The sequence below is a fragment of the Salvelinus fontinalis genome, chromosome 37, assembly GCF_029448725.1.
Source record: "Salvelinus fontinalis isolate EN_2023a chromosome 37, ASM2944872v1, whole genome shotgun sequence".
NCBI lineage: Eukaryota > Metazoa > Chordata > Actinopteri > Salmoniformes > Salmonidae > Salvelinus > Salvelinus fontinalis.
The window spans coordinates 16,664,783-16,685,900 of NC_074701.1; the positions used below are offsets into that span (position 1 = coordinate 16,664,783).

The following is a 21,118-nucleotide window of genomic DNA, read 5'->3' on the forward strand; positions in this document are numbered from 1 at the left end:
TTTTATAGCTCATTTTCTGTAATTCTACACATTTTTGCTTGTCTTATGTGTGTTTATATGATATGGGGTCGAAACCAGACTGTTCCAATACGGTTCGTATTGATCGCGGTCCGCCAGTTGAGTATGGGGGCTATAGAGCATCTTAGAGTCAGGAGCTTTTCCTGATCACATGATCTGACATGGATAAACGCTGGGCCCTAGTAGCCTACAACATAGTATAGCATAGTCACACAGAAACAGACAATCTTTATACTCTGCTCTTGTTTGGAGCACTTTGTAACAACTTTATTGCAAAAATACAAGTTCCATCTGCTAGCACAGCATTTACAAACTAAGTCCAAAATGGAAATCTGTCAACCCTTCCTTTATATTACCAAGAAAACACATCCTCTTAACATTTAAGTTCGAAGGATATCATTATCTGTACACAAATGTACACTGTTCAGCTGTCGCAGAATCTGTTTATTAGCATGTTAAATAAAAGAAAATGGACACCTGTCACCTGCTCTTCTACTGCCAATCCACGAGGGGGCAGTGTTGCATAATGTACACAAACTAAGGATTATTAATTCCTTTTCATCAAAATGACTCTCACTAAAGTGGCACTCTTTGGTTAAGTGTTTAACATCTGCAACAATCCAAATACATTTCTGTTTCAGAGACTGTTTTCCCCAAAGAAGGACAACACCACTCGCACCCAGTGAATTGCACTGCAGTTGAGCATCCTAAATTCTTTATTAACCATATGATTTTAGCAATTGTTTTATCTTAAGACACTCGACTTTCTTCATTAAGCTCCATTCTCTTCATATTTCCTCAGTCATATCTACAGTGTAGAAAAATACGTGTACAAATATTCCAAAACAAATCAGCAATATCGTAGAAAGCAACAAAACATCATTTAGTAATTTCCTCCATTTCAGATTGTAGATAACGTAAGTGTATTTTGTAAGGCTGTAGCTCGCTTTTCCTCCCAAGCCAAAAAAGCGACTTCACTGTAATTGGGGCTCTAATGATCCATAAGTTTACATCATCAGATCTAAAATCTGCCTCAAAAAACGAGACAAAGTTGGCTTTTGTTGTATTCCAGAGCTACTGTATAAATCAGCGTCTTAGTAATATTTGGGTTGAGATTTCAATTAGGAACTAATTAGCCATCCCCGGTGTTGGCGCATCACAAAGACAAAACATGTAAATGGGTCTAACGTTCAAGATTCAACAAGTACGATTTGCTAAAAGCCATTGAATTGACACAGCGTGATAGTCAGTTGCCAAATATGTTCTCTGTAAAGTACACTGTCACTACATTCTCTCTACGAGTCTAAACCTCTGTACTTCCTTAGCACTCCAGATCACCATCCTCTAAATACTCCAAGTCTTTAAAGTACAAAAACCGGTTAATAACATTGAGAATCTCCCGTAACAATGGGAGAAATGTCAATATAAATAAAACAGCAACAGGTAAAACTCTCAACACTTCTGAAGTGAACTAAACTTGTTTAAACGCAGTTAGGTAAATTCACTGCACTAAGAAAATCTCATTATTACTTTATAACGTACTCGAAGCCGAGTGATTCCGTCAGTCGTAGATGTGCTGAACAACCGTGCATAGCTGCAGGGCCGTGGAAAGCCTCAAGAGAAAAGTCTAGGGTCCTTAGCCCTCTCTGAGAGACACAGAGGCCCATTCTACAAGAGGGCTCTAATCACCAGACAGTGCTAGCTAGTTGATACAATGCAAAGTACAGCAGGTCTATGGCAGAGTATATACAGAGGCTGAAAGATTAGTTTGACAATCTATACACTACTTACCCAGGGCACCCTAAAAATGATAAATACAGTAGTACAGTAAGTAAATACATCTGAAAGCTCAGAAGGTCCTGTTTTAGTGTCAGTATACAACGAGGAGAGAAGAAGGTGTTGTCTCTTCCTATCCAGACAGGGAAGGGTTGGTGTCAGGAAGCAGCCTTATGATGCATCCATTTCACTGTCTAATACCTGTTAAAGAATAATTCATGACTGACAACAAAAAAACATCCCCACCCCGTTAACTCAACGTCCGTCTTCAGTCTTTGTCTGTAACAGGCTTCCTTCAAAGGGTTTTATCGTGACCCCTGGGAACAACAGTGGAACCCCTAAACCTCCAGCTGCGTTGTTGATGATGTGTCAATGGGGGAATGAGGGGTGTCCTAAACTCCAAGAAGCACAATGCCTCTCGCCATCCACCTCAGTGGACACTCAGTGCAAGGTTTTCACAACCCCCTTCTACCCAGCCTGGACTCTGTCACCTTCCAATGTTGTTGGCATCGCTCTGGATCACACCATCTTTAAACAACCTTAGATGAGGCTAAACATAAACTCTATCGAAATAGACCAGGTTTAGGACCAGATAGTGGTTGGCCTGTCTGGTTAAAGAGGTTTGGGGCACGGTTATACTATAGACAGTAATTGATGGGAAACGAAAGGGCCACAATCTGCTAGAACAACGTGCCCCAAGATTGCTGTTAGTCTCCCTAACACTCAGGACTAGAGTCTGACTTCTACAGCCCAACAGGGAACAGAGACAGAAAGAAGACAGAGAGAGAAAGAGGGGGGGTGTGTGTTGGGAGTGAACTGGGTCTGTTTGTAGGGTGACGGTGAGCTGGATCAGCTGGCAGGCCGGAAGCGGGCCATATAGGCTAAACAGGACTGGCAGTAGTGGCGGGAGGGCTCGGTGGGCAGCTGTTGGCACAGGGAACAAAGTGGGGCACTACCGGGGCCACGGGATGAGGCCCTCATTCGAGGTTGGTCAGGTTTCTGGGTGGGCTGATGGAGGGGGTGGGGGTCCCGCATGGGCATGGACGGTGGTACCATCCTGTAGTCGGGAGTCCTCCAGTCAACATCCGGGGGTACGTCCAGGCGGAGGGGCTGGGTGGAGGTCTCGTTGGACAGCTGGTGGTAGGCTGGGTGGTGTTGGGGAGGTAGGCGGGTGGGTAGGATTGCGTTGATCCTGCTGGGTTGAAGGGGCTGCCTGTAGCCGTTTATGGTGCCTCTAGGGGGACCGGAACGGCGGGGGTGGGAGAGGGTGGCGTAGCCCGTGTCTGGGTGGCTGTAGTACCCAGGGCCAGGGCCGGGGCTGGGTCCTTCCCTGGGCTGGGGGAGAGAGGAGGACCCGGATGGAGGTGCCCTGCGAGGCGCCCGCGGTAGTGTGCCGTAGCTCAGTGCAACACTGTGGTAGTTTTCACGGGAGAAAGCTTCACCCCGGTCAAACACAGCCAGAAACTGGTCTCCCTTCTGGTGATCTCCTGTGGGGGCAGATCATTGTTAGAACACAGCAGAGAACTACCTATTCCAGTACAGGCACAGCGGGAAACACAATGTACAATCAAAGAGCTCTGTGAATTTGTTCCTGTCACATTTTCTTTTCAAAAGGGTCGTTTTGAGATATTTATTCAACATAAATAAATATTAATATAAATTACTGTGAAAATGCATATTTCAGAATCTAGACATACTCCATATGTTAGAGAACACTATAAGTAGTATAATGACACCAAGATGTTGTCTGTATCACGTACGATTAACAGATCATTATGTCTTACAGGAGGCATGTATAGGTCTAAAATGGGCCTAAAATGGCCACTTTCATCATGATTTTCTCAAAGATGGTTTGTGACACAAATGTAAAAAGTATGTAAAACATCCTTCCTCCCAATGAAGTTTCAATGTGAGAATTGACTGAACAACCTGGGATACCCAGAAATAGATTCTGCTCCTGCTGGCGTTGAATCACCTAAACCATGCAGTGTGACCAGACATACAGAGACCCCAAAAGGAATAACAGACAGTGAGAGTGTGATGTGATCCACGTCTGATAGGGCCATGATGGTGCTGTGGTTTGATGACGGGAGGTGGAGGGGGCTGACTGTTACCTGAGCGTCCCAGATAGGGCCCCGAGGAGGGGGGCCGCGCTCCCTGCTGAGGGGGGTGCTGGGACAGTGCTGGGGGGCTGTAGTGGTGGTTGTTGTGGACGTGTTGGGGTTCGGGTGGAGAGAGGTGGGTGGAGGAGGGAGGGAGGTGCAGGGAGGACGTGCTAGGGTGACGTGCGGTGACTCGGGGGTCCGCATGCTTTGGCATCCTGGTAACTGGGGGCTCCTTATTTTTTTTATTAAAGAAAAAAGAACGAGGTTCAGTTTGAGAGAGAGAAAGAGAGATCCACCACAAGGTGAGAATACCCAGCAGTTGAGAGGCAGAAAGGTGAGGAGAGGGAGGATGAGAGGAAAACAGATGAGTTCAAAAACAGGTTGACAAGGGACGGCTGACCCACAGATGAAAACAAAACAAAAACAACACAGTCAGGATTTCAAATGGCAACACAAACCTCCCCATCTATTCATATAATGCAACAGAACCATGTCTAGCGCTGGTCTTCGTTCTTCAACCAAAGAATGTAAGCTGAATACAAGGTTAAAAGCTTAATGGACTACCTGAATGATTTATGGATCATTTATAGATTCCGCCTCTGGCATTTTGCTGAGTGAAGATCACACCACTAGAGGCTCCAGCATGGCAGTTACATTATGTGAACACCAGATGGAGGTATGACAGTATGAAACAATCATATCCACTGGGAGGGAGGTGTGACGATGACAAGGTACACTGATGGTACATGATGATGTAATGACGTGCTCGCCAAAGCTAACACATGCAGCTCTGAGTGGGAGTGACAGCTGTGGCATTCCCCAGTCAGGAACTGAGGGTTGCGTGTAAGGCTCTGTGTTTGTGTGTATGACGTATGCACAGTGTGTATGCATGTGTGTGTGACGTATCCACAGTGTGTATACATGTGTGTGTGTGTGTGTGACGTATGCACAGTGTGTGTGTGTGTGTGCGTGCGTGAGTGTTAGGGCTGAGCAATTAGTGTTTTTTAAAGGCATTTCGTTTTTATTTTTTTATAATCACGTTTTTCGATTTAGGTTAAAACACTTCTTCTTTTTTTTTACATTAAATGCATTATGAAATATGACCTTTGTAATTTAAATTCCAAAGCCAAACATTTAAAACATTCCATTATCTCTAACACAGAATAAAACAATTAATAAGAGCCCATTACTGCTTACCACTTATTATGAACATTACTAAAATCAAATATTTCAGTTGTGATTAGATTAGACGGTTGTCTGGCTGTCAGGAGGTAGCAGCCAGACAGACATCTAACGTTATCTTTGTGCTCCCCAACGAGTCATACTATTTAGCTAGTTGGCTCGAAAAGGGTAGCCGTGATCATTGGGTTGCCACAGCTGCCCATGCTGAAGAGCTGTCTGACAAAATCACTATTTTAGTAGGTTTCAAGACTGCTACAACTATCAATCGGGTAGAGCTACCTCGAGTCACAAACTGTGTCTATCCCTCTCGTCACTGTGTTGGTTACGTTCCTCTCTGTGTGGGAATGGGAAGACGAGGTACAATGGATTCTGGTCATTGTAGTTAATTACCACATTTTCTGCACTGAACTAGGTTGAATAAGGGCCTATTGAGTCTTCAACTCCCTACAGCGTCCCACAGTTCGTTCTTTATTTGATGTCTCTCGTGCTTGATATGATTTCTCTCCAGAGAAACGGCGCATTCAGCTCACAAAAAAATGAACAAAATGTTATTTATTTAATTACAATTTAGTCATTTAGCAGACGCTCTTATCCAGAGTGACTTCAAGTAATTGAACCACCCTCTCTCAGTTGTTCAATAAAAAAAAAAAAAATGTTGGTTAATCGCTTAGCACTAGTGTGTGTGTGTTTGTGTGTGTGTGACTCACGAAGCTGCGGGAGGGGGCGAGGTGTTCCGGTCGTCCCCCTATGACTGTGCCACTCAGACTGCGGGTGATGCGACGGAGGTTCTCAGCACTGTAGTTCTCGTCATCTGCGAGTGGTCGCTCACATGACCCAGGCTACAGGGAAACAACAGACACATCGTGTCAAACGCCCTCCTACACACACAAACACATGCCTGTACAGACACAGGGGCTGACACAAACACATGCCTGTACAGACACAGGGGCTGACACAAACACATGCCTGTACAGACACAGGGGCTGACACAAACACATGCCTGTACAGACACAGGGGCTGACACAAACACATGCCTGTACAGACACAGGGGCTGACACAAACACATGCCTGTACAGACACAGGGGCTGACACAAACACATGCCTGTACAGACACAGGGGCTGACACAAACACATGCCTGTACAGACACAGGGGCTGACACAAACACATGCCTGTACAGACACACATGTCACTCAGATACAGCCTTCGCACATCTGCACCAAATCACTACACGCAGCCTCAACACACATCGATACACACAGCTTTGAACACGCATCACCACTCACAGCCCTGAATCTCACAACTAGCCAACACACACACATATATATACAATGCCTTCGGAAAGTATTCAGACCCCTTGACTTTTTCCACATTTTGTTACCTTACAGCCTTATTCTAAAATGGACTGAAAAAATTATAATCCTCAGCAATCTACACACAATACCGCATAATGAAAACGCTAAAACAGGTTTTTATTTTTGTGTGCAAATTTATTCAAAATATAAACAGAAATACATTATTTAGATAGGTATTCAGACCCTTTGCTTTTAGACTCAAAGTTGAGCTCAGGTGCATCCTGTTTACATTGGTCATCCTTGAGATGTTTCTACAACTTGATTGGAGTCCACCTGTGGTAAATTCAATTGATTGGACATGATTTGGAAAGGCACACATCTGTCTATATAAGGTCCCACAGTTGACAGTGCAGGTCAGAGCAAAAACCAAGCCCTGAGGTCAAAGGAATTGTCTGTAGAGGTCTGAGACAGGATCGTGTCGAGGCACAGATCTGGGGAGGGGTGCGGAAAAACCTCTGCAGCATTGAAGGTCCCCAAAAACGCAGTGGCCTCCATCATTCTTCAATGGAAGAAGTTTGGAACCACCAACCGCCGCCCTGCCAAACTGAGAAATCGGGTGAGAAGGGCCTTGGTCAGGGAGGTGACATAGAACCCGATGGTCTGACAGAGCTCTAGAGTTTCTCTGTGGAGGTGGGAGAATCTTCCAGAGGGACAACCAACACCAATCAGACGGAAGCCACTCATCATTAAAAGACACATGGCAGCCCACTTGGAGTTTGCCAAAAGGCACCCAAAGACTCTCAGACCATGAGAAACAAGATTCTCTGGTGTGATGAAACCAAGATTCAACTCGTTGACCTGAATGCCAAGCGTCACGTCTGGAGGAAACCTGGCATCATCCATACGGTGAAGTTTGGTGGTGGCAGCATCATGCTGTAGGGATGTTTTTCAGCGGCAGGGACTGGGAGACTAGTAAGGATCGAGGGAAAGATGAACGGAGCAAAGTACAGAGAGATCCTTGATGAAAACTTATCCAGAGCGCTCAGGACCTCAGACTGGGGCAAAGGTTCACCTTCCAACAGCACAACGCAGGAGTGGCTTCGGGACAAGTCTCTGAATGTCCTTGAGTGGCCCAGCCAGAGCCCGGACTTGAACCCAATCGAACATCTCTGGAGACCTGAAAATAGCTGTGCAGCAACGCTCCCCATCCAACCTGACATAGCTTGAGAGAAACTGCAGAGAAGAATGAGAGAAACTTCCAAAATACAGGTGTGCCAAGCTTATAGTGTCATACCCAAGAAGACTCAAGGCTGTAATCACTGCCAAAGGTGCTTCAACAAAGTACTGAGTAAAGGGTCTGAATACTTATGGAAATGTGATATTTCATAATTAAAACATTTACAAATTACTAAAAACCTGTTTTTACTTTGACATTTTGGGGTATTATGTGTAGATTGATGAGGGGGAAAAAATATTTTATCAATTTTAGAATAAGGCTGTAATGTAACAAAATGTGGAAGAGTCAATGGGTCTGAATACTTTCAGAAGGCACTGTATGCACACAAACATACACACAGCACGTGGATACTGACCTTGGAGTGTTGTGTAGGGCTGCTGGTGTAGCCTGGCGTTCTGTAGGCATGTCTCTCTAACTCGGCTGTGGGAGTCTTGGAGCGGCCAGGTGCAGCCAGCCCAGACAATAGCTTCCTAGCCGCTGCAGATACAACACAGAGACACAGTATTAGGGGTGGACAGCTCTCGCCCACTTACTCTTTCTCAATCATTGTTTCTCAGCCTCCCCCCTTTTTTAACAGTGGTCACTGGTCAGTGAATATCTTACGCTGCTTGTTCGTAGTGGGCTGGGGGCTGACTCCGCGTGGGGCCCGGGGCAAGCTGGGGGCCTGTAGGCTCGCTTGGTACAGAGAGTCTAACTCTGACAGCTCCTCGCAGGGCGACCCCACCACAGGGGCAGGCTGGAAGTTGTAGAAGCGGGTCACGTTCTCTGCCCAGTGATCCACTGGCATGGCGGCTCCTGACCTGTAGTCCCCAGACGCCGGGGAAGGGGTCCGCCCTGGTCGGCTGGGGGCGGGTGGAGGGTAGTGGGAGTCTGTGGGAGGGGTGTAGAAAGGGGAGTCGACAGCATCAGGCCGGCCCAGGCTCAAGCCGGACCAGTTCCGGGTGGGAGGGGGAGGAGGACCGAGCCTGGAGGTGTTGGAGGAGATAGAGACAGGGGAGCTGTGGTTCTGATGGGCAGGAGGGGGCTGAGAGGGGCACAGGGAAGGCCGTCTGGGGTAGACATTCTCCATGTTGGCGTGGCCCCTTTCCTCTGAGGTGTGGCTGACTGGGGAGGGTGTCCTGGAGTGGGGGTGTGGGGTGGGCAGAGTCTGGGCTGCGGGGTTACTGTTCCAGTGTGGGGATGCAGCTGGCTTGTAGTTGGGCAGAGCTGGAGGCTGGTCATGGCCTCCCTCAGTATGGCTCTCGTCCCAGCCGTCCACGCACAGAGCAGGCAGGGACATGGCAGCGTGTTTGTGGAGAGGTCTCACATGAGGGAGCACGCCTGACATATCCAGTCCTTCCCAGCGCCCCCTCGCCTCCGCCACGTACCCCCCTGTGGTTGACCCTGTGTGAGGGCTTGGGGGCATAGAGACAGGGGGGTGGCTCGAGGGCTCAGGGAGTGAGTTTGTACCGGAGGGGAGTGGCTTAACGTGGAGAGGAGAAGGCATGCTTCTGGTGGCTTCCAGGACTGCTTGCGGTTGGTCCTCCTGGACGTCCATCAACAGTATTTTGATTGGGACAGGCTGTTCACTAGGAAGGAGGAGGAAAGAGGCTCACGTTATGGGCTGGTTAGTGAATCATGTCTAGGCATCTCTCATTGGTCTGAGCTCTGAAACAGAGGAGGAGTTTGTTGTAGGTCTAAAACGTGTGTGTGTGTGTGTGTGTGTGTGTGTGTGTGTGTGTGTGTGTGTGTGTGTGTGTGTGTGTGTGTGTGTGTGTGTGTGTGTGTGTGTATGTGAGTTTACTGTGCCTGTGAGCGAGATGACTGAACGTGTGTCATGTTCCTGTAACAGATGTACTCTTTATGGACTTTGGTACAGGCTAGCCCAGGGGACGGCTGGGTTGGCTCAGAACCGGACCCCTGGGAAAGGCACTCGTGTCTGTGGACCCCCCTGGCTCCTGGCCTCACAGAAACCCCCACAAGACTAAACAGTAAACACACACACAACCCTCCCTCCACAAAACACAGCAGCGTTAGCTGCATTTTCACTGAATACGATGTGGCATTAGCAAATACTAGTACATCTTCAAACACAAGAGTCAAATTGTGTGTTAGGAAAAAAATATGTTGGATTAATGGATAGATGAAGGATAACATCAGCAAACTGATAAAACTCCAAATATTTAAGCCTACTTTAAATAACCTAGGTTCAATGAAAGGAAACAGCATTTCTGGCTTTGTATGCACATTGAACACAACTTCTACCTATAAATCAATGGTATTTTTCCTATACTACCTGCAAGGCATTTTGCATCTTAAAGAATAAACCAGGACTGTGTGATCCCTTGTTCCACTCCTTCCAGAGTCACATGAGGAGCTCAGCCAGGAGTGTGGGCAGAACAGGGCAGGGCAGCTGGAGGACGGGAGTCACAGGACACAGACAGGAGACAGTGCTGGTACCTGGGGGGCCCCTGGGGACAGGGACAGGGCTGATCCTGCTCCTCCTGATCCTGTTGCTGGGGTCTGTCTTCCTGCTGCTGCTGTTGCATGCGCTGCTGCAGGCCCCGCGCTCTCCTCATGCACTTTTGCAGCCGGGCCTCAGCCACTGTCCTGCTATGAGTGTTAGCACCGCCCTCATGCATGGGAAGCCTGAGTTTAGCTACAGGGCGAAAAAAAAGGGAAGGAAAGCAGAAAAGAAAAAAAGAAAAATGCAGAAAATAAAGAGCTGAGTTATGGAGATGCATGCAAAAACACTTGGCACAAAACTAAATCATAGGATTAGACTTGAAATAATGGGGGTGGGGTTTGGGAGGGGAGGGTTTTGGGGTCGAGGAAAACACAAACGGGCACCACACTTGGTACATTAAAATGGACACAAGCTAGGGAAATGAATATCCACAGTGACTCTTAAAAGATTCTGTTCATATGGCACAATGGTTAAATCATATTGAATAATGTTAAATTAATCAAAGTGAATTATGTTAAGCCCAAAAACTTAAATTGATGGTTTTAAGCTGAGCCCTTCCCTAGGCGCAATATCTAAGAAGGCTGAGAAGAAACTAAAGGCTGTTCCTTGGTATTTTGACTCATACTGTATCGTGGCAGCTGAATTGAGAAATACAGAAGCAATTTTTCTTGGTTAGCTGGCGAAATATCTTTAGTTCAGACGCTTTTAGTACTCGACTTGACTTGCTGTAGATCTTAAACGGAGAAATGGGGTTTGTGGGACAAGGGTTTACTGGGGTGCCTGACAGGGGAAACTGTGTGTGCTGTGTGTGTGTGTGTGTGTGTGTGTGTGTGTGTGTGTGTGTGTGTGTGTGTGTGTGTGTGTGTGAGAGAGAGTTGGGTGTTTGTGAGCATTCCTCCGTGGACGAGTCAGGAGTATAATACACACATTCAATGTCCAAGACGCTCACGACAGAGACAGTGATACTGTGAAAGTTACATCAATACACAGATATACTAGGAAATGAGGACAAACAGACAAGAGACACACACCATACTAACAGACTCACTGGCATGTTGACATAACAGACCGAGGACACATTGTCCTAACTGAGCCTTTGGGAGGCTTGGTTGTCATAACGCTGGGTTCCCCACCCTCTTTCACCCCCTGACCCGTCCCTCTCAGCACCGCCAGGCAGGCAGGCTAGTAACCACGGTGATGGGTAAACACGCCGACAACTCGCCTCGTTTCATTATCATCAGACAGAGACGGTTGGTAGACAGAGGGCTACCGACCTTTTCAGCCTTCTCAAACTTGTGTTTAGACAGACCAAATTGTCCCTTCCCCTTGTCGTTACTCATTCAAGACTGCTCCTCGTGTTTATGGGCTTTTATTTTAGGTTTAGGCCTTATTGTAAGTGTGACTGGACAGAAAGCACAAATGTCATAATATTTGGATAAAACAAGAGCTACAGTTGAGGGCACTAAAAAGTTAGGCTTTTGTAACAAACTATCGCTAGGAGACGATAGAGCACCATGCTGCACACACATTGCGGCAGTTATTCTTCCAATACAGTGGCACAAGTTAGTCTTTCAGGTATAGACTACTCATTTGACTGGTTCAAACCAAGTGACTCTGTGGCCTGGAAGTAGATAGTTGTCCAATAGGACCCTCAAGTTCACACCAAAGGTAAAAAATTGTCCTTCTTGTAGCATTCACATGATTAAAAATGTATAAATATATACAGTGGGGAGAACAAGTATTTGATTCACTGACGATTTTGCAGGTTTTCCTACTTACAACGCATGTAGAGGTCTGTAATTTTTTATCATAGGTACACTTCAACTGTGAGAGACGGAATCTAAAACAAAAATCCAGAAAATCACATTGTATGATTTAAGTAATTAATTTGCATTTTATTGCATGACATAAGTATTTGATACATCAGAAAAGCAGAACTTAATATTTGGTACAGAAACCTTAGTTTGCAATTACAGAGATCATACGTTTCCTGTAGTTCTTGACCAGGTTTGCACACACTGCAGCAGGGATTTTGGCCCCCTCCTCCATACAGACCTTCTCCAGATCCTTCAGGTTTCGGGGCTGTCACTGGGCAATACGGACTTTCAGCTCCCGCCAAAAATTTTCTATTGGGTTCAGGTCTGGAGACTGGCTAGGTCACTCCAGGACCTTGAGATGCTTCTTACGGAGCCACTCCTTAGTTGCCCTGGCTGTGTGTTTCGGGTCGTTGTCATGCTGGAAGACCCAGCCACGACCCATCTTCAATGCTCTTACTGAGGGAAGGAGGTTGTTGGCCAAGATCTCGCGATACATGGCCCCATCCATCCTCCCCTCAATATGGTGCAGTCATCCTGTCCCCTTTGCAGAAAAGCATCCCCAAAGAATGATGTTTCCACGTCCAGGCTTCACGGTTGGGATGGTGTTCTTGGGGTTGTACTCATCCTTCTTCTTCCTCCAAACACGGCGAGTGGAGTTTAGACTAAAAAGCTCTATTTTTGTCTCATCAGCCCACATGACCTTCTCCCATTCCTCCTCTGGATCATCCAGATGGTCATTGGCAAACTTCAGAGGGGCCTGGACATGCTCTGGCTTGAGCAGGGGGACCTTGCGTGCGCTGTAGGATTTTAATCCATGACGGCGTAGTGTGTTACTCATGGTTTTCTTTGAGACTGTGGTCCCAGCTCTCTTCAGGTCATTGACCAGGTCCTGCCGTGTAGTTCTGGGCTGATCCCTCACCTTCCTCATGATCATTGATGCCCCACGAGGTGAGATCTTGCATGGAGCCCCAGACCGAGGGTGATTGACCGACATCTTGAACTTCTTCCATTTTCTAATAATTGCGCCAACAGTTGTTGCCTTATCACCAAGCTGCTTGACTATTGTCCTGTAGCCCATCCCAGCCTTGTGCAGGTCTACAATTGTATCCCTGATGTCCTTACACAGCTCTCTGGTCTTGGCCATTGTGGAGAGGTTGGAGTCTGTTTGATTGACTGTGTGGACAGGTGTCTTTTATACAGGTAACGAGTTCAAACAGATGCAGTTAATACAGGTAATGAGTGGAGAACAAGAGGGCTTCTTAAAGAAAAACTAACAGGTCTGTGAGAGCCGGAATTCTTACTGGTTGGTAGGTGATCAAATACTTATGTCATGCAATAAAATGCAAATGAATTACTTAAAAATCATACAATGTGATTTTCTGTATTTTTGTTTTAGATTCCGTCTCTCACAGTTGAAGTGTACCTATGATAAGAATTACAGACCTCTACATGCTTTGTAAGTAGGAAAACCTGCAAAATCGGCAGTGTATCAAATACTTGTTCTCCCCACTGTATATATTTTTTTAAACATTTGAGTCATGTAGTAGACGCTCTTATCCACTGTGAATTACAATTAGGGCATCTTAAGGTAACTGGATGAGACAACGACATCACAGTCGTAGCAAGTACATTTTCCCTCAATCAAGTAGTTATCATGGCCAGCATCATGCTAGCAGTTAGCATGGCTGTCTTATGCACAACAGTGGTGAGGACTACGGGGGAACCAACAGAGACACACATAGACAGACACAGGGACACAGACAGGTCGGTGGTGGTACAGTGTTATAGCGGGGCGACTGGGCTGGCAGCAGGCACAGGGAGGCAGGTAAAGGCTACTTACACATAGCTTCACTAACCACTGACAGAGCGGCAGATACATCGCCAGCCTGCTCCAGCCGCAGAGACTGGTCTAGCAGCACCTCAGCGTCCGGCACACACCGCTCAAAGCTGTCCCCTTTGCCTAAAGAACACGCACACCAAAAGCAAAGCTCCTTAAACGCACCAAAAAAAGCTCTTTAAAACAAAAAAGGCACACTGTGGGGTTGAGTTAACTGAAGACTTATGTTTCACTTCAGAATCGCAAGTGCCTAGCACCACTTACCTAAATCACTGAATGGTGCTACAAATCTCACTAGTTCATCCAATTTCTCTCCACTACAAACGCAGCAAACAATCAAACATGTTTCTAATCCTCTGAATGAGGAAACGTCCTATTGTGTGTGTTGGAAAACAGAAGTCCCACTAGACAACCCACTCAGGGTGCTTTAAACAGGGAGCACTCAGACAACTGCTACATAAACGCACTCAGACAACTGCCAAATAAACACACACACACACACACACACACACACACACACACACACACACACACACACACACACACACACACAGGGCAGGGCTGCCTCCCACAGAATAACTAATACAAGTCATTGTTCTCTAGGTTTGCTCTGGAGCTGTGTCTGGGGCCTTACCCTGGTTCTGAAGCTCGTCTAGGTCCATGAACTTGCTGGGTCTGGGGTTGAACCCCAAGGCGGCCTCCTTCTCCTTCTCCTTCCTCCTCTGTAACTCCTGTTCCCTCGCTCGCCTGGCCACCTCCTCCTGCAGCTCGTCCAGCTCGCTGCGGCCCTCTCCCGCTGTGTCACACACGCACGCACACAAACACGTTGATATCGCAGCTTTCTATAACGTTCCCTGTTCTATATCAAGGAAGAAAAGGTGTGGGGAGTGACAGTGTGTACACTTCATCACACTTTGAGCACACAGAGACACAGATATGAATGAACAGAAACCATCTGCTCAGGGGTCACATGCCATGAAACCATTCCATTATGTGCAGCGCACGTGTGAGACAATAGTGTGTAAACATGATATGGTGCAGACATGCAGACATGCACATTAAACATGGTGTGATGTATATACACACCCACTAAAACAGACCCAAATCCCACGTAAAAATACACTTTCCCACACACATTGTGGGAAACACAATCACACACACGGACTCAGACCTACCCAGGCTTACGTGGCTGTTGCCTCTGCATGAAGCCTTGACATCCTGCAGTAGAGCGCTGCTGCTCTTAGACTTGGGCACGGTGCGCCATGATGGACCTGAGCCAGAACTGGAGGGCTTCTTCAGACCGGTGTCCCTGAGAGACACGCAGGGAGACAGACCGAGAGGTCATACGCAGTTCACCATGTCCATGTGTGACTCTACCTTTTTCGGATATATGAGTTAGTCATCTGGAATCTTTCATAGTGGTCATAACGGTATGAATAGTTGACTGTACCTGTGTGCATTAACAGCATTGGGTCCCTCGCTGAGAGGCATGTCCAGGCTGACAGGACTGTTACTGTTTCTCTCGCTGCTCTCATAGCCGCTCTCCATCCTCTGGATGAGCCTGGGGGGCTGCTGCTCCATCTTATGGCCCCTGGAGGTCGGCAGGGTCCAAGAAGAGGCCATATTACCAAAGGGCCCCTGTCCTTTTCCAGTGACTGACCCTGTGGAGCCCTCGGCTGGGGCCCCACTGTCTTCAGGCAAGGTGGCCCCTAGGGGGCTATACCCGGCCTGTCTGCGTTTCTCCCTGCTGAAGATGCTGTCTATATTGAGGACCTCTCTCCGGGGCCTCCAGGCCGGTCTGTAGCGTCCCCCGGAGGAGCTGGACTTGGACTCACTGCTGGTGCTGTCGGCCTCCCAGTCTCTGGACTTGGTGGCGGCCCCCGGCTCAACCCCTAGACCTCCAAGGGCCCCGGAGCCCGAGGAGGAGGCGGAGAGGGGCCGGCTGTGGATAATGTTGCTCATGGTCTCCTTGAAGTCCCTCAGTCGACTGGAGGAGGAGGACTTGGTTGCGGTGCGTGGTGCCTGCTGCTCTTTCAGAGTCTCACCTAGAAACCAGGGAGAGAGGGGAGAGAAAAGGAGTGAGAATGAAGGAAGGGAGACAGAGCGAGAGCGGGAGATAAAGACGTTAGTGGTATGATGTCATGTGCTGATGGGGGAGAGGTGGAAAAAGCAAGAAAATAATGGGCTGAAAGTGCAACGTGAGTGACAACTTTGGTGATAACTGATAACTGGACAGAACAAAATAAAATGGTGAGGACACACATATTACAGTATACTACACGATACCCTACTCCTGTACCTGATTCTGATCTTCTGGTTAAATTTGGAAAACCAAAACACTTTGAACTACTGAGGCACTGATTCTGATGAAGTGTAAGTTTCTAGATACAGTATATAGTCTCCTGAGCCATCATGCCCTTATTTCATAGGTCACTTGTCCCCTGGCTCTGCTGTGTGGTTGGTCACTAGTCTCCTGGTTCTACCGTGTGATTGGTTCCTGCATACCCTCGCTGTGGTAACCTGCAGACGTGGCCTCGTCAGTCTTAGAGCCCCGGCTTCTCTCCTCAAGTCGGCGAGGACGACTAGAGCTCCGCCTCCTGTCACTGGCCCCGCCCTTTCTGTCCACTGTCCCACCTTTCCTCAAAGAGTGGCACTGCACTGGTCCACTGTCCGCCACTTGGCCTTAGCAACAATGAGAAGCGGGGGAGGACATTTTGAATGACCGTTTATGTGGTTAGGACATGCGAGACATGATGACACATGATCAATGATTAACATGATTGGGTAATGGCTGTGGCTTTAATCCTCTATACAGTACATACAAAACTGTCTCAGTATGTTGGGGTGAGTATTACATGCATAATCCTAAGTAGTTGCATGTGTGCAAGGTAAAAGCATGAATAAATATATAGCTTAGTCTGTGTATATGCGTGGGAGTATACTGTATGTGTGTGTGTGTGTGTGCCAATGTGTGTATGAGTGTGTATGCATGTGTGTGTCTGCGTGAGTGAGTGTGTGTGTGTGTGTGTGTGTGTGTGTGTGTGTGTGTGTGTGTGTGTGTGTGTGTGTGTGTGTGTGTGTGTCAATGCATGTATGTATGTATGTATGTATGTATGTATGTATGTATGTGTGTGTGTGTGTGTGTGTGTGTGTGTGTGTGTGTGCGTGCGTATCTATTCCATATATATGTTTGTGTGTGTGTATCTAATAGGGCTGACCCCAATTAGTCGACTGGTCGATAGGCTGTTGGCCGACCGAGATTTTGTTTAGTCGAGCATTCAGCAAATATATACATTTTTTATGGCACACGAGAAACCTGTCTGATTCGCGCCTATCTCAGTGAACTAATCCATTGCGGAGGCAGAGATGAATCCATTGCGGAGGGCGCGGGGATGGAACGGTCCAAGATGAAGGGGAGTGTGGCTTAAATGCACAAAGCACGTCTCGTTCCAGAATGTGCTCTCTCCCGACAATTTGACAACATTCATTGTTTCATCACTTCATTGTGTGAATTGTTTTCCTTGATTCTTAGTGTCTATCAATTCCCCATTACATAGATTACATTTACCGTTAATTCCTATAATTTCTAATCTGCAATGTTTGTTTGGTTATGGTAATTTATGTTAATGCATTCAATATATTATCATTACAGTCTTTACATTGTTTGCAGAGCACACAACCTATGCTACATTTGTGAGAAACAAGTTTTGGTGTATTTCATTCCAGTTTTGTCAATTTAGTCATTGTCGCTACTGTCAATGTTGAGTAAGGACGCGCACCTGATTACGCATAGAAGTAGACCTAAGCTACCTGGCCTGCGCGCAAATGTAGGCTTATAAATGTGCCCATTTGGGGCTGATAGTATTTCTGATTGTCGTAACTCACCGCCACTAATGAGCTGTGGAGCTTCTCAAAGTCATGTTTTCTTCACCTCAAACAATTTAATTGAATTCCTCCGCCTCCTACCTGTGGTCTCCAGGCTGCTGTGTGAGGCTGCATCATTGTCCGGGTTACAGATGACGGTTCCCTGGGAGTCGGAGGAGAAGTGGCTGGCCATGGACTCATGGTGGGAGTGGGAGTACTTGTAGGAGTAGCTGTCTGTCGACGAGTCGGTGCGAGTGTCACTTGAGATGGATGGCTCCCGGCCTGATGACGACACATGATGAGCAAAACACGTCAGCATGACAACGGAACAGACACAGACAGCCTGCACAGATAATGGGATAACACAAGCCGCGGTACCAGATGGGCGGGGTTTGCACTTTAGGGACTATTCCATTAGTTCCATTTGAAAGAAAACAGATAGTATTTGAACCCAGGCGTAGTATGTAACAGCCATCCTGTGTGTGTAGCAGTGATCTTGTGTGACGCGAGGCGTCTCGTACCCGAGTCCTCGCTGTCGTAGTAAGCCTTGTTGAAGTGGTGCAGGTCCAGGCGGGAGGGCAGGTCCTGCACTGACACGGGCGTCCCCCGGGGGTCAGCGTAGAGCAGTAGCAGGGGTTGATAGTGGCCCTTGATGCAACGCGACACCACGTCCTTCCACTTGGGCCCGATCTACCAGGAAGAGAGGAAAGCGCTGTCACAACTTTCCAGGGAAATCAAAATAAAGGTGTTTAGATGTGAGTATTCAGCCCATCCCTGATGTGAATCTCAAACTGTTGGGACAGAGAAACATCCAGAAAATTACACACAGAGCAATGCAAGTGAGCTCACATAAGAATGAGAGTTAGTAAAATAAAACATTTACAGTACAATATTTATTGGAAAACATGAACTGACTGTAAGTGCCAGAGGGGCAAGAACCAAGAGTCACGAGGGAAGTTGTTATCAAGCAAAGTCTTTCCCTCCATTTTCCAACCCTGTCTTACCTCAACCTGGTTTTCCCAACGCAAGAGTGTGTGTTTGAAAGTCTAAATGTGTGTGTGTGTGTCTACAGTGGTGGCCGCTGTGCTCTGGCTCTCTATTGGCCACACCCTCCTGTCCAGCTGGCCAGATAAACAATGGAGGGATATCCACTGTTTCAGGCCACTTTTGTTCAAACCCTCACTGGCTCACATGCCGGCTTTACAGACACACAGAGGCAGACAGAGCGAGAGAGAGACAGAAAGAGAGAGAGAATGAGAGAGCTCTACTTTGTGTGCAACTGTCCAGGAGTGAACGTACAGCACAGCCATTATGAGACTAAAGCAATGATAAGAGAGGAGAGGAGAGAAGGAAGAGGAGGGGGAAAAGGGAAGAAGGAATGTCAGAAAGGAGATGAGACCCAGACCAGTGGGGGGAGGGCTGAGAGAGATACACCACAGCTGGGTCAGCAGGCCAGGCGTGTTGAACTAACTAACTAACACCTCTGCTCGTTGCTCACACACCAAGTCACACTGGGAGACGGGACCTGACCTGGAATTGCAGGAGAAGCCAATCAGAAATCACACCCATGACTGCTCACAACACTGCTGAAGTGTGAACCACCAATCAGAGTTCATCCAGTTGACCTCATGTGACAGGCTTTGGGGTCCTCTCTTTGTCCATGATAAAGACTGTGGCAGGTTACATGTTTCTTTGCATGAACAACTGTACATACTTGTTGATTGTTGTTTATATTGTAATTTTCGTATGGTGTGAATATCCACCGTAGGATAATAAAGTTGACTAAGGGCAATTCCATGGTAACGGAAGTACGCTGAGATTTTTCACTTTAAGATCTACACTAAACAAAAACCATTGATTTCAAAGTTTAACAAACCGTAGAGAACTCCCGCTCTGTCTCGACTAATTTTAACAATTCCCACTGAACATTTTACAAAAACCCATTTACAGGAAGAACTGTGCAGATACAAAGTATGGTAACAGAATAAAACTGCGTGAGATTTTACCGTAATTCTGTTACCAAACTTTGCATCCGCACAGTTTTACTGGTAAATTGTTTTCTTTGAACGGTGTAAATTGTTCAAAGCAGTCTCAGCGTAATTCCGTTACCGTGGAATTTCCCTTAAACTAAACTACTACTATGACAACCATCCCTCCTTTGGCTGTCATGACAACACAGCCTATGTCACATATAAAAAAGGGAGTAAAAACACCCCCAGCTCGTTAGTGAGTCAATGTAAACAAATGGCGCTGTGGGTGGTGAAATGAGCAACAAACACAGAGAGAGAGAGAGAGACAGAGAGAGAGAGAGAGCTTAGAATAGGTCTGATGGGCCAGGCCACTGTTTAGCAATGAAAGAAAACAGGTATTTCGCTGTTAAAACATGAATATCCTCTCCCTCTTGACACAGCAACGTGAAAGAGAGAGAGAGACATTTAACATATAAGAAGGAGGACTCATATCTGAGAGGATTCCCGGAAAAAACACTTGTATAGCTCATGTTTATGTCACAGTAACATCACCCAAGTGAGGAGCACAGCACAGCCAATCATGGCTTGTATGATTTTTAAATACAAGCATACCAGGAGAATAAAACACAGAAACTACACAGTAAACTTTTTTTTTTTTTTTTTTTTTTTTTAAATACATTCACACAGAGTAAGGATGGGCATTTTATGTTTTTTGACTGTTTGAGTACCCAAAATACATTTTTAGAAGACGAGGGCCACACTGGAATGAAAAAAGTTGCCCGTGTGAAGTGATGCGCACCTTGAATCTGGAACTGTCGTTGTCAAAAAGTGATCATTTGAAACAGGGCTCAATTTGGGGAGTGGAAAGAAGAAACAATTCTGGGTTACAAACATGAACTGTCTTCTTTTCGATATACATACGTTCGATTTAGTTCGTTCTGCCTGTTCTTTGGAATTTTCGAAATACTGTAGATCAACAAATCCACATTGAACACTGTATGGTGATGAATTACAGCCATGACATCTGTTTGGTGACTTAATGATTCTGAGGAATATTTCTTTATTTAATCAAATTTTTATTTAACTAGGCAAGCCAGTTAAGAATAAATTCTTATTTACAATGACGGCCTACCAAGGCCAAACCCTAACGAGGCTGGGCCAATTGTGCGCAGCCCTATGGGACTCCGAAATCACAGCTGGCTGTTGAACCATTAGTGATGCCTCTAGCACTGCGATGCAGTGCCTTAAACCGCTGCGCCACTTGGGAGCCCAAAAAATGTGCTCTTTGTCTTTATCAAACTAATGTTTTTGCAAATTTCCAGTGTGGAACCTGTCCATGCTTAGTGGGGTTATAGCCTAGGCTAACTAACTCTAAATGGCAGTCCGCAAAGTAGCCTAAGCGGAAAATAGACAGGACAGGAATTATTTCAAAACTGAAGCTCGTTGTTGGAACACATATTTTCCTACTTCAATCAACCAGTCCATTTTGAATTGAAGATAAAACTGTCATCATTTGCAAGGAATGTAGTTTGTGTATCCTATCAGTTAGATATGTTTTTATAGGTATTTATTT

General features: G+C 46.5%; 1 protein-coding gene across 6 annotated transcripts in view; it reads right to left on the reverse strand.

The window, feature by feature from the left end:
- Positions 1-246: 246 nt before the first annotated feature.
- The window catches only part of usp54a (ubiquitin specific peptidase 54a), a 92,931-nt gene continuing 72,059 nt past the window's right edge, over positions 247-21,118 (reverse strand). For 3 of the 6 annotated variants that reach the window (XM_055902165.1, XM_055902166.1, XM_055902167.1), the window contains 13 exons: positions 18,097-18,265; positions 17,678-17,857; positions 16,217-16,393; positions 15,162-15,756; positions 14,887-15,020; positions 14,346-14,507; positions 13,715-13,834; positions 10,051-10,249; positions 8,215-9,179; positions 7,967-8,088; positions 5,789-5,920; positions 3,909-4,131; positions 247-3,281 (listed from right to left, as the gene is read on the reverse strand). In XM_055902165.1, coding sequence (XP_055758140.1) covers positions 2,644-3,281; positions 3,909-4,131; positions 5,789-5,920; positions 7,967-8,088; positions 8,215-9,179; positions 10,051-10,249; positions 13,715-13,834; positions 14,346-14,507; positions 14,887-15,020; positions 15,162-15,756; positions 16,217-16,393; positions 17,678-17,857; positions 18,097-18,265 — 3,816 coding nt within the window. In that variant the 3' untranslated portion in view covers positions 247-2,643. Of the gene's footprint in view, positions 3,282-3,908; positions 4,132-5,788; positions 5,921-7,966; positions 8,089-8,214; positions 9,180-10,050; positions 10,250-13,714; positions 13,835-14,345; positions 14,508-14,886; positions 15,021-15,161; positions 15,757-16,216; positions 16,394-17,677; positions 17,858-18,096; positions 18,266-21,118 lie in introns of those variants that run through there. The other 3 variants (XM_055902168.1, XM_055902169.1, XM_055902170.1) reach the window with 3 other exon arrangements.